Source organism: Lipophrys pholis (genome assembly GCF_963383615.2).
Source record: "Lipophrys pholis genome assembly, chromosome: 10".
Classification (NCBI taxonomy): Eukaryota; Metazoa; Chordata; class Actinopteri; order Blenniiformes; family Blenniidae; genus Lipophrys; species Lipophrys pholis.
In genome coordinates, this window is record NC_137640.1 from 29076670 (window position 1) to 29088968 (window position 12299).

Below are 12299 nucleotides of genomic sequence, written 5' to 3' on the forward strand. Positions count from 1 at the left end.
CATACACAAGAAAGCAGTATTAATACAATTATTTGACAAGTTTAACAATCATTGAAAAGACATAAAGGTGAGTAATATTCTCCCGGCTGCGTCTAGTAAATCATCTATACTTTTTCATTATGTCTTTGAGTACGACCCTCATTCATTATGTTCGAAGTAATTATTCCTATGATTAGCCTGCAGTTGAAAGGAACACACAGGTGTGTGTGTGTGTGTGTGTGTGTGTGTGTGTGTGTGTGTGTGTGTGTGTGTGTGTGTGTGTGTGTGTGTGTGTGTGTGTGTGTGTGTGTGCTACTGTGGAGTTACAACACGGTGCTGGGCTGATGTGTGACTCCACCACCAGCCTGTGGGCCTGACCTCCACCTCTCCGCCGTGCTGTGGTGTGACGAGCAGCGCGCGGCCGAGGATGAAGGCCTCATCTGAAGGCAGCTTCACTTTACAATTCTCCTGGTTAGTTATTGACTAACCCATTAGGCTTGATGCAATGCTTTCTGTCCCATGTGACTGCAGGAGACCTACATATGATGGGGAGATCAGCTGAGGTATGGCGTCAACCTTTGGAATGCTGCTAATCGAAATACTTGTCTGTAGTGAGGCATCAGATTGCTTGCCCTTTGAAAAGACCTTTTGATCCATCTGATTTGATCATATACAACCTTTAAATTCCCATTTCAGCTCTTTTCTGCATTCAAAGCTGCACTGTCTTCTCCTCTATCTCCACTAAGGCCTTGTCAATGTCAATGATTGTCCACAGGACGGCTGCACTGATGCCACCTCGTTTGCCATGCTGGCACATGGGGTCAAGCAGTTTGTGCGAAGGTGGGCCGCCCTGTAGCACGACACTGCGCTGTATCCTATAAAACCATAAAACTGCTGTTAGAACTTGTCCAGACTGGTTGTATCTCTGGGGGTGGTGAAACTGAACGGATTAACTGTGTGACAGAAGGTCAGCGTCTCTCCACAGGTTTGATCTCTCGGTACGAACTGAACGAATGTAATCTAATCATACTTTATCAATTCCTTTTCACCATTGACTCATCCACTTCTAGGGTGATTACAGCGATGCAGCCACGCCACGGTGCTCCGGGGGGCTGGTGGGGCTCTAGGCTCTTGCTCAGGGACCCACCGTGGAGACACATGTCAGATGTGGGATTCAAACCCTCAACTCCTGATCCCCAGTCTGCTTCTCCGACCTTTAAAAACTAAAACTGCCCACGGAGCAAGAACGGTCAAAATTCAGTGTTGTCAAGTTCTTTTTGCATCTAAATGCTCTTTCTTTCTTTCTTTCTTTCTTTCTTTCTTTCTTTCTTTCTTTCTTTCTTTCTTTCTTTCTTTCAAGGAGTTTACCACCTTAAGAAAAAATCATGTTAGCACGTTGGAGGAAGGACGTGATATCTAAATGGCGAGTTAAGCGGCGTCCTGCTGACGACAGGTCAGTATTATGAGTTTAATCTGGGTGAGAATGCAGGTTAAGTGTCCGTTGTGCTTGTTGCAGGGCAGCGTGCGCTCCCACATTTAACAGCCTTTCCTTTTCGTGGCGCCGTCACATGGAGTTTATTGTGTTTCCAGAACAAAGGTGGCGCTGAGGCAGACAGAGCAGTCAGACACTGAACCAATCAGGATATTCATTAGTAGCTCAAACATCTTCACTGAGATCCGCAGGGCAAAACAACTGATGGGAAGAAAAATACAGATAAAATGCCTTGTTAGTTTTTTATTTTCTATTTCAATTTGATTTGGACAACAACGAGTTAATATTTCATTGTATTATTGTGATAGAGATTAACAGCATAACAGTACCTAGAGAGATACGTCCGAGACTATTTTACTCCAAATACACATTTGTGTTTTATTTGATTCATGAAAATGCAAATATTAAGAGCAAAATAAATATTTTCTTTAAATACATTTAAATAAAAAACACATTATGGATGATAGATGATGTAGGAAAAATAAATAACTATAAGGATGTTAAGCTAGGCTCTGTGGTGTGTACTCTGTGCTTTGCTGCTCTGTGTCTTCGCTGTTACTCTGTTTTATCAGTTTTACTACATATACTTATATTTGACTGATTTTGTTTGTCCTTTATTTGTTTAGTTGTATCTTTCTGCGATTTATGCTGCTAAGAACTTTATGATGTTCATCAGTGAAGGGTGCTATAATAAATAAATCCTTCCTTCCTTCCTTCCTTCCTTCCTTCCTTCCTTCCTTCCTTCCTTCCTTCCTTCCTTCCTCTCTCACTCTGGGTAGAGAGCACACAGTGTAAGTAGTGAGAGAGCAGACAGACTCTTGACTGAGCAGAAAACAGAGAATAGGATTATACCACGCTGGCAGTGTGTCATCGTCATCTGTTACTGATCCCAGTGTAAAACTACCTCTGTTAAACTTTTGACAGATCTTCAGTTTGAAACTGTTGTAATATCAAAAAATCTGAGCGAAGCACTTAGAAGTAGTTAAGATCCTTCAAACGTTTGAAGAATACATATCTTGCTTGAAAGTAAAACAAGCCTTAGAACAATGAACAAACAAGCCAGATTCCACCCAGCGTCCTCTGTTATTGTCCTAAATATCCACTGAAGTTAGAAAACTAGTCAACTGGTCCCCGTTAGTCCGGAGTGGGAATCACCACGTTTCTCCTCTTTCCTCTGTTCATTGACACAGAAGCAGACTGTTCTTCTCGTGAGGACGGACCTAACGTTAAAGTTAACTCTACAATCAGCTCGGCCAATGGGGAGGATGGAGTGGCAGCATGAGTCCATGGAAAAACACAACGAAGATGAAACTTCTTGACGCAGCGAACTGGAAGGACAAAGACCAAATCTCACCACCACGTCGTGGATCTTTTCTAACTGATTTTCTCTCTTTGTCGTCTACATAATGTCTTTATAAACACAAAGCTGGTGTTTAAATCACTTTAGTCCCCAAAGAAATCCAGTCTTCTTTAAATGTGAATACACGTCACATGCTCCACCCTCAGCCTCTCCTCTGCTGGATGAAGTTCCTCCAAGCACCAGCAGATGGGGGCAGCTAAATGTCCAAAGGTTTGTGTCCATGCCCACGTTGGATTCAAAACCTTAAAAAGACAGAAAAATCTGGATATGTGTGTTTGTAATGCAGCTGTAATTATGTGGTACTCACAGGATACTCTTTGTGTGTTTCACAACATGAGGCAGTTGTTCGGTCTCAAAGTGGCAATACTTTGTCATAGTATTCAGCAGAATACTGGAGCTACAAATGTCATACCACTACCAGAATACTTTGGTTACAAAGGTGAATTACAACAGCTGAGGTACTTGTGTTTTTCATGAGTACAACTACTTCAAACCACAGTTCAGAGACACTTTACTGCAGGAATCCAGCAGAAAATGATGCTAAAAGATCTAACTCTGCCTGCTGCGCATCGAAAGAGAAAACAGATATAAAATGAAGGAAAATCCAACCATCTTCTTTATGACTATTATCTCGGCTCACAGGAGCCTATCACAGGTGACGCTGAGTGAGCTGCAGGTACAAAGTGGGCAGGTCACAAATCCATTCCAGGTTACCAATTAACCTGATTGTGACGGAGGTCGGAAAACCCAGAAAAGAAAAGAAAATCCTGCAGCCACTGGGAAAACACAAACGCTCTGGCCAGATTCAAAGTGGGGCCTTCTTCCTTTCACCAGTACTCACCACCACATCACTGCGTCCAAACACACTGTCTTATTGTCTAATATACGCTACTTCTAAAAGAGGCATTCTGCATATGGAGTAGTACTTCGGTGGGAACAGTTTCACCTTTTCACCATGGAAAATGTCACGTGTACAAATTCTGCACAGCTTTGACCAGAGAAATGCAAACATTATGTTGCAGACAACAAGAACCTGATAAATACTCAAACAATTAAACCATAAATCAATCAAGGAAATGGCTGAGGCTGGTCTGTAGCCAAGTTTTATGAGGAAACAAGAAGAGATTTAACTCTGAGTGAAATGTCTAAAAAAGATAAGATGCACCTGCGCCTCATAAACATCTCCTCCTTCACAGTCGAGCAGATTAGATAAGGTTATAGTCTGGGTCCGCAGCCGACGCACTCATTACAGGATTAATGTCAGGACTATTTTCACAAGGCAAAGTCACTTCACCGCCTGAACTCCTTGAAAGTTCTGCAACACAACAAAAACACTGCTGGTGCATCGGAAAGCTTCAGCTGGATCTGAAGCACGAAGGCCTTTGACTTCGCAAAAAGATTTAAAACATACTGAACATTTTATCAGATGAGCACAAACAATAAGTTAAGGCAGATGGAAAAGCTTTTCTAAAGCTACAAAACATTTGGTTGCAACTTGGGTCACAGCTTCAATGCCATCATGCAGTGCTGCAGGAATTAATGATAAAAACCTGGGACAACGTGAGCATTTTAGCACTTCTGGATCTGTTCTACTGACGTTGATGCTGTGCGTGGTTCTTTACGGGTTTGGGGTTTGGATGTCAGAAATAAATTCAGTGGTTAACGCTGGCTCCTTACAGTCTCACGTTTTGTTGTAGATGTCCAACTCAAGGCTTTTGAAGCTTTTACTTGTCTTATATCAGTCTTTTCTAATGAATTAATAAAATTACAACAAGGGATGAATTAGGATAGAGACACAGACTATTCTGTCTTTACAGCCTCAATATGTTAGGAGTCACACTCTCAGACAAACTACTCTGACTCAAACTTTAACTTTGTGGTGTTTTCATATAGTCATAATGAAGGACGTTTTGTTTTTAGAGGAAGTAAGTCCATTAAATAAAAGTACATGCTTCCTGTAGTGTTACCTCGCTTTAGTTTAACATTCACTACTTATACCTGGTGATTATATTATTCCGAAAAAATACAACAGCTGTGTTGATTCATGAAGAATATGTCATTAAACAAAACATTACAAAGATTCCTATGTCTATGAAATCACTGGACTATATATAGTGTAGTAACATTGAATTCTGGGTTTGCTTACAAAAATACATCCTTTTTGCACACAGCTTTGTTTTATCTAAATATAATGACCTATCGACTCAGTTCCATGTGTTTAAGAAGGGCTCAATACATTTATTATTGTATAAAATAATGCAATTTGCATAAAAATGTAGTAAAAGCTAATGACAGTCGGGTAGAAAAAAAAGAAAAAGGCATTAATAGCTGGATTTAGCAGCAGCACCGATCAGGATCAGTGGAAGTGTCTCAAGGTGGTAACTGAAAAAACCTTCACAAAGATCTACTTTAAAACAAAAGACGTGCCTGATGTTTGTTCACTTGAACCTTTGAACGAGACTAAACTTTACTCATGTTGTTGTAGTTGATTCTTCAGCCATACATATAGTCCAGCTGTTAAATATGATAACTAGTCAGTTTATTTGACATCAATTTACCACCAAACTAAAGATTTACCATTTTGTAGATGTCAGCAGTTCAGTATCAAGCGTATTTAATCTATGTAATTTAGTTCATTATCTTTTCATTAAATGAAGATTTAACTAAAATCTAAATTTATTAAAAATAAAACTAAACAAGAATGAAATTTACAACTTTTTCATATTTGACTCAGTTATTTCCCAATGACATGAAATTGCTCAGCTTGTAATGTTTCTTTTATAATCATCATCGTCTTTCATGCCAGGAAACGAGCCCTCAAAGTGTGTGCTGGTAAACTGGAGGAGTATTAGTCAGAGAGGCTCGGAGACGCTGCAGGTATCAGATGCAGCCGGCGGCTGACGCCATGCATCACGGTAACCTCTGGCTGTTATTCATCTGATGTGAAATGTTGCGTTCCCTCTTGGCTCTCACATACGATCATCAGACGCCGTCCTCATGGGTGCTGACACCCGGCTGACCTTGGCTGTGATTGATAGGAAATACTGATTAATATCTCCTCTACACACGCCGATGGGCGCCGGCACTCAGTCCTCCTTCCTCTTATCACACAGCCACGAGAAGCAAACATAAAATGTTCAACACCTTCCTCAGACGTGTTTTCAAGATGTGGAAAAGCAGGATGCAGGATGCTGTTGTGATTGCAAGTCCAGTCACTAGTTAATTCTTCATAAAATACTCCCTAATTAGAAGTAGAAGTAGTCTGGCTGGATTAGGATGTCCTAATCTACAGTATTCAGGGCCACAGCATGTCTGAGATGATGTCCTGCTCTGAAACTTCTCTTTGTACTGAGTGACTTGTTGTGAGGCTTTCTGCAGAGCTTCTGGAGGCTCATTAGTCTGAGGTGGTCCGACTGATTAATTCATTAAGATGAGCTGCAGTCGCCTCAGTTAGTTTGGAGAAAAAGGCTTTTTAGTTTAAATATTATTTTGTTTAAATAATCAAATAGGAGATGCAGGCCTGCAGAATTCGGCATTACCGTAGAAATGCTTGAGAAAAATAAGAAACCAATGATGAGAAAAAAAAAAGTGCGTCAAAACATAAACCACAGACTGCATGTTGGAAAGCGTCTTTTAGTGAATCCATCACAGGAACTGTGGAGACACGTTTTGTGTCAGGAGGCTGTGCTGCTTCAGGAGCAATCAAGAGTCTCTTCTGTCGTCAGGCTAATAGCCAGCACAGGAAGCAGGACAGAGGGACACGGCAGCTCTACCACTGGTGTTGGGAAGTTCAGCAATGGTAAGTGTCAGTTAATTACTGCCACAACCAGCGATGTTACTGTATAATGGCCTATCCTCAACACTGAATATTTTCACATAAAAAATAAATAAATTAATTAATTCAGTTTTAAGTATTATTTTATTATGGAAATATGGAGGATAATTCTGTTTTCTTGGGCCTTAGATCCTGATGTGAAACCTGCAGGAGGCCAGAGAGGAGGCTGACTTGGGATCTCAATACTTGGATGTAGTTCATCAGTTGGTCTCCAGCAGCAGATCCTCAGTACTGCACCATGACCTAAACAGACAAGGTGCTTTGTTTATTCATTTGAAGTGGCTGCAGTGCATTTGTATGTTTTTTCTGAAGCTTGAGGTTCGGGTGAGTTGTTGTTTGGCTGCACATCAAACAGAACAGGAAACTGGATTTAATTACCCGGTCGAGCCACTCAGTGAAGGCAGAGATGCGGGTGAAGACGGTGGGCTTCTGCACCTCATTGCAGTACCGGGAGGAAACAAAACTGGTCACTCCCTGGACATACCACCGACCGTCCTGACCGAGACAGTTCAGAGGACCACCAGAGTCTCCCTGGGAGAGAGGAGAGGTAGAGATGGAAACCTTGTGAGTGAATGACCTTGCACTCGACTGGCGGTTGAGCTCTGACAGGCCAAAGCCGCTTTCCTGTGATGTTTCACGCACATTGCATCCAGAAATGACGTCTCCTCCTGCACAGATCATGGTGTGCTTGACGTTGATGCCCCACCAGTCGCTGCGACTGCACACGCTGTGCTCCACCACCGGCAGCAAAGCCTGCTGCAGCTTATCAGGCATGGGACCATGAGCTGACACACAAAGAGGATAATGCTGCTCAAAACCTAATTACATCACACTCGCCTCTTGACACATCAATTGGCAGCAGCTTTGGGGAAAGTTTTCAGCAGATAGTGCCCACGATACAATTGGCGGTGTTAAAATTCACTTGCATATCAATTCTGTTGAGCGTCTGCAAAGAGGGACGAAAGAAGTGAAGACAGAAATCAGCTTGGGACACAAGAGCAGATAGTGACGTTACTGTAAAGGTTGCCCCAGCCGGTGATGTAACACGGAGCCCCGTGGGGAAGGACCTCTCCGTCCTCAGGAAGACAAGCCACAGCGACGCTGTCAGTCATGATGGGGCTCTTATCCAGCTTCAGCAGGGCCAGGTCGTTTCTGAGAGGAGACATGATGTGTACCGTGAGAACGGTTCTAATGCCTGGGCAGGAGTGAGTCACTTTAGAACTGTGAGGATCCTCCTGCCAGATTGTTTCATGGTCTCTACTTTAGTTTGATTTACGGCCGTGGACTTTTTCTTTCAAAACTGTAAATAACCTGTGTTATTTGGCAAATTGCAATCACGTCAACGGAGATACATTTTGTGTTTAGGCTTGTGATAAAGAATGAACTGTGACTGCCACGGTGGATGACAGAGTCCATATAAATTATTATCGCAGTTTGAGTTTACAACAAAGCGTCACATTGAAGGATTAAACTCCAATAACAGTATCATGTTGTCTCACATCTTTAAAAGATGTAATTGTCAGCAAACAACAGTCTCTTGATACGCTGAACAAAAGTAAGTATAAATAAATTAAGAATTTTATGGGAACTGCCGTGGATAGATGCTTGCTGAATAGACACTTTTCCACCTCCCATAAAAAAAGATTAGTTTTAATTTCATCAACATGGACAGAAAGAAACAACAAACAAACAAAAAACTTGCTGGGCTGCCAGAGTGTGAGTGACACACGTGATTCTAAACCTCGCCAGAATCTTGTAATGCAACGATTCAATGTAATGATTCAAGCTATAAATCTCACAGCAGAACCGTCAATATAGTTAAATAGTCAAATAGTCAGTCGTTCAATAATAATTGCATAAAACTGTCCTGTTTATTACAGCCGCACTCAGGTTTTTCACTGCCTTTGATTTGTCCTCATTACATCGTTCATCACTTTCATTCAAACATTCGCTTAGAAATTAGAAAGTTTATTTTAAAATTATTATTATTTATTAACGTATTTTTGTTTCGCTTTTAAACATAATTTCTTCTCAAAAATTAAAAGTCGGAGGCTTTCTGGAAAATACTGTTTGGTTTTATCAACTCAACTTGTCCTTTCTGTGCAGAGCAGAATCCTCATGTGTTTCCACACTGACACAGTTTTCTTCCTGATAAACAAACACCACAGTGAAATGTGGAGTTTCCCACAAAGGTCACAGTATGAATCAGGTCAACGTTTGGATGCACCAGAGAGGTTGAAAAGCAGTGAAGAAGTAATAAACTTTGAGTTACGGCTTAACAACCAAACATGAATTAGACTTTTTGAATTAATAGAATAAATATAGGAAATAAAAATACTAATGTTTTGATGTTAAAATTTATTGTGTGGCTCCAGAGACGTTTTGTTGGAGCAAAGGGGAAAAATAGCTTTAAGAACAATAAATAAAATGACCAACGTTAAGTGGATTTAGAGAAACAAATTTAAGTGTATTTCTTCAGTAGACTGTAAAGATATTTTCACTGTCCTCCTGAAAATCAATATATCAGCCAGATGCAGCTGATTCAGAGGACTGACGATCCATTCCTCACCGAGACCAAGATAACCGGCACCATCAGTCCAGCTCTCGGGTCTTTGCACTGACTTCCTGTCACTCGGTGAATTAACTTCAAAGCATCGTTCTGAAAGGTTTCGGCCTAAACACATCGCTGGTTTTCTGCTTTGCCCTGAGCCACCCGGGCCTCTCCGCTCATCAGGATCAAACCTCGCTTCTGTTCTGAGACTCAAAACGTGCAGAAGCTGATTTTAGACTTTTTAATTATTAAAAAAATAAAAAAGAAGAAAAACCTCAAATGAGGCTGAAGTCCATTCTGTTTGTAGCGTCAGTGAAACAGCCGCATTATTTCTTTGTTGGTTGGATTGTTTTTGGTGCTCAGAGTTCAGATTAGAAATCCTGCATAAGGACTTTATTTAAGTGGACTATGCAGGTGAATATCTTAACACGGGTTTCAAAAGGATTCTGAAAAACTGTAAAATAAAAAGTTGTATCTATCACTGGATTCACAGCTCTGCATGCTGTACTGACACTTATTGTTATCACGTCTTGTTTTAGTTTGATTTACTGTCACATTTCTCACGACACAAGGACAGACTCAGCTGCATTTAAAGCCCAGGTTTGCCTCTAATATCAAACATTTAAAGCCCAGGTCTCCTCTAATGTCCCCACTGCTCCCTGTCTTTGTGGTTTTTGTCATCACTGAGGAGTCAGAATGCGCTCACCCATCAGCCACATGGTCAATGTCCCAGTCGGGGTGAACGACGATTCGCAGGATATCTCTGATCTGCTCGCTGCCCTCCTGCACGCTCATGTCATGTTCTCCCAGCACCACTCTGTACACATCTCCTGGCCTGAGAGACACATTTTAATATTTCTAGGTACTTTCAAGCACAGTGCCTCCTCACACTTTGTACTTCTACCTCATGACCATTACGTTGTTTCTTTTTCACACATTCTCTGAACCCTCTGGTTTTTCTCTCCCGTCAGTGTTTGATTGTGCAGTGTGGTCAGTCACCAGATGCAGTGTCCGGCAGTCAGCACCCAGCGAGGCGCAATCAGAGTCCCTCCACAGGTGTGATGATAACGGCTGCCGTGCTTCACCTGCAGGGAGATCTGAGGGAAAAACGGGAGGATTGAGGATCCACAGTCTTTCTAATTAAGAGACGACCTCAGGTCCATGCACTAAGTTCACCTGCCAGGGCCAGCTATGGGGGCGAGCATCCTCTCCGTTGACAACCCGACCGGGCTGAGGTGAAACAGCCGGTACACCACAACCAAAAACTGCAAGGACACAGAAACTTATAGCTGCTGTGTGTTTAGAGCTTAATGTTAATGCTTACTCTTCTCTGACCAAAGCCGTTAACTCACCATAAGCTGCCTGCAGCAGCAGGAGGACCAGTGTCTGCATCATGGCGTCGGTGTGAGGGGCATTTCTCTCAGGCCAGACTGACCCTTTTATAACGACTCTGTTTGTCTGTCAGCACAAACGTAGGTCACTGCGAACCTGAGCAACTCTCTTATCAGCGTCTGCCTCTGAGAAAAAACTCAGCGTTCCACAGATGCATCAGTTGGTCTGCTGAGCTGAACTTGAACAGCATGCTGATGAGAAAACATTAGAGGTTTACCATTTGTGACCAAGTCTAATTTTAAATAGCCGCAACAGTTTACTTAAGCAAGATTTCCAGTCTGCGTGTGCTGACAAGCAGATGACATGGCTGTGAGGGACATTTTAACATTCAACACTCAACATTGCTTTCGATGAGGAATTCTAAATCTCATTACATATTTTCTAGTTGTAAAATATATAAAGAGAAAACACATAACCAGCATGCAATCCAATTTCTAGAAAGAATCTTGATTCTGTACATTTTTAAAAACCTGAATCATTCCGAATCATCAAAAGTACAGAATGATCCCAAATGGAGTTTCCAACGACTGTGTGTCATGACAGCAGTAATACAGCCTCAACATTGTAAAATGATGCACGTTTGTTGGTTTAGGTAATATAACTGTGTTTTGACTAAAACTGTGTTTGTTGTGTCAAAATGCTTCATAACATTAGTTTTCTGACCTCCTGTGGAGCTTCTGCTGTAATATTTATGGTCACTATAATGGATAGTGGTAAAAACATCAGAAAAATATATTTCAGCAATGATGCCTTGCAGAAATGTACAATGACATAACGTTTTTCTTTCAGACTGGGCTGAGTAGTGAACTGGGTCTTTATTTACCCTCAGTAGTCAGAGTTGAGCATGGCTCAGGTGGTGGAGTGTGCTGTCCTTAATATTGTGATGGCTTGATCTCTGCTCCCGCTTCTTAGGTCGACACCTTGAATGGCAGCTGTGTGCGTGTGCATGTGCGTGTGCGTGTGTGCATATTCACTTGCACCATAAAAACAAACTTTTTAAAAATTGTTGTTATCAAAATAACAGTAAATAATATGTAAATATCCAACAGAATTATGCACGAGACTGATAAATAATCCCTCATATGCCTTTGATCCCATCTTACAACAGGATTTTATTGTTAAAACACTTAATTAACAAGACATTTCCAATGTAGTTAAAATCAACCTGACCAACCAGAAAATTTAAACATATGGAGCTGTACAGTTTTCTTTTATTACTTTGTAAAAAAACCCTCTTGTCTAGAACAGTGACCGGTAATATGTGAATTGAGTGCTACAACGTTTACATGGTGTGTGTTTCTCATATCTCTAACGCCCTTTCTCCACTCTGACTGCCAGCCACACCCACCTCTGCTCCACTCGGCCTGCCAGCCACACCCACCTCTGCTCCACTCTGACTGCCAGCTACACCCACCTCATCTAGGCAACTCCACTCACCTGCTTTCAATCAGACTGGTTCAGTATAAAGACTCCTGCTCTCCACTCACCCACTGCCAGATTGTTTGTCGCCTGCTCGCACGCACGACCTTCCAGCACTATTTTCATGGACTGAAATCCTGTTGCCAACTCTGCCTGCCTATGACCAGCCAACCTTGCCTGAACCCTGATTCTTACCTCAGCCTTCTGTCCCTGACCACGAGTTTCCGGTAATTCCCTGTTGAATTGAGACTCTTGTTTTTTGCCACACTGG

At 41.8% G+C, this 12299-nt stretch overlaps 1 protein-coding gene across 1 annotated transcript; it reads right to left on the reverse strand.

Annotated features, from left to right (window-relative positions):
- Positions 1-6446: 6446 nt before the first annotated feature.
- Positions 6447-10624, reverse strand: LOC308115605 (proproteinase E-like). Its single transcript, XM_080473194.1, has 8 exons — positions 10570-10624; positions 10394-10482; positions 10217-10314; positions 9924-10052; positions 7682-7818; positions 7309-7451; positions 7045-7197; positions 6447-6909 (listed from the first exon to the last, which is right to left on the reverse strand). Exons 1-8 carry the CDS (start codon positions 10610-10612, stop codon positions 6892-6894), a joined length of 810 nt encoding a protein of 269 aa, XP_080329320.1. The 5' UTR covers positions 10613-10624; the 3' UTR covers positions 6447-6891.
- Between the last annotated feature and the right edge of the window lie 1675 nt (positions 10625-12299).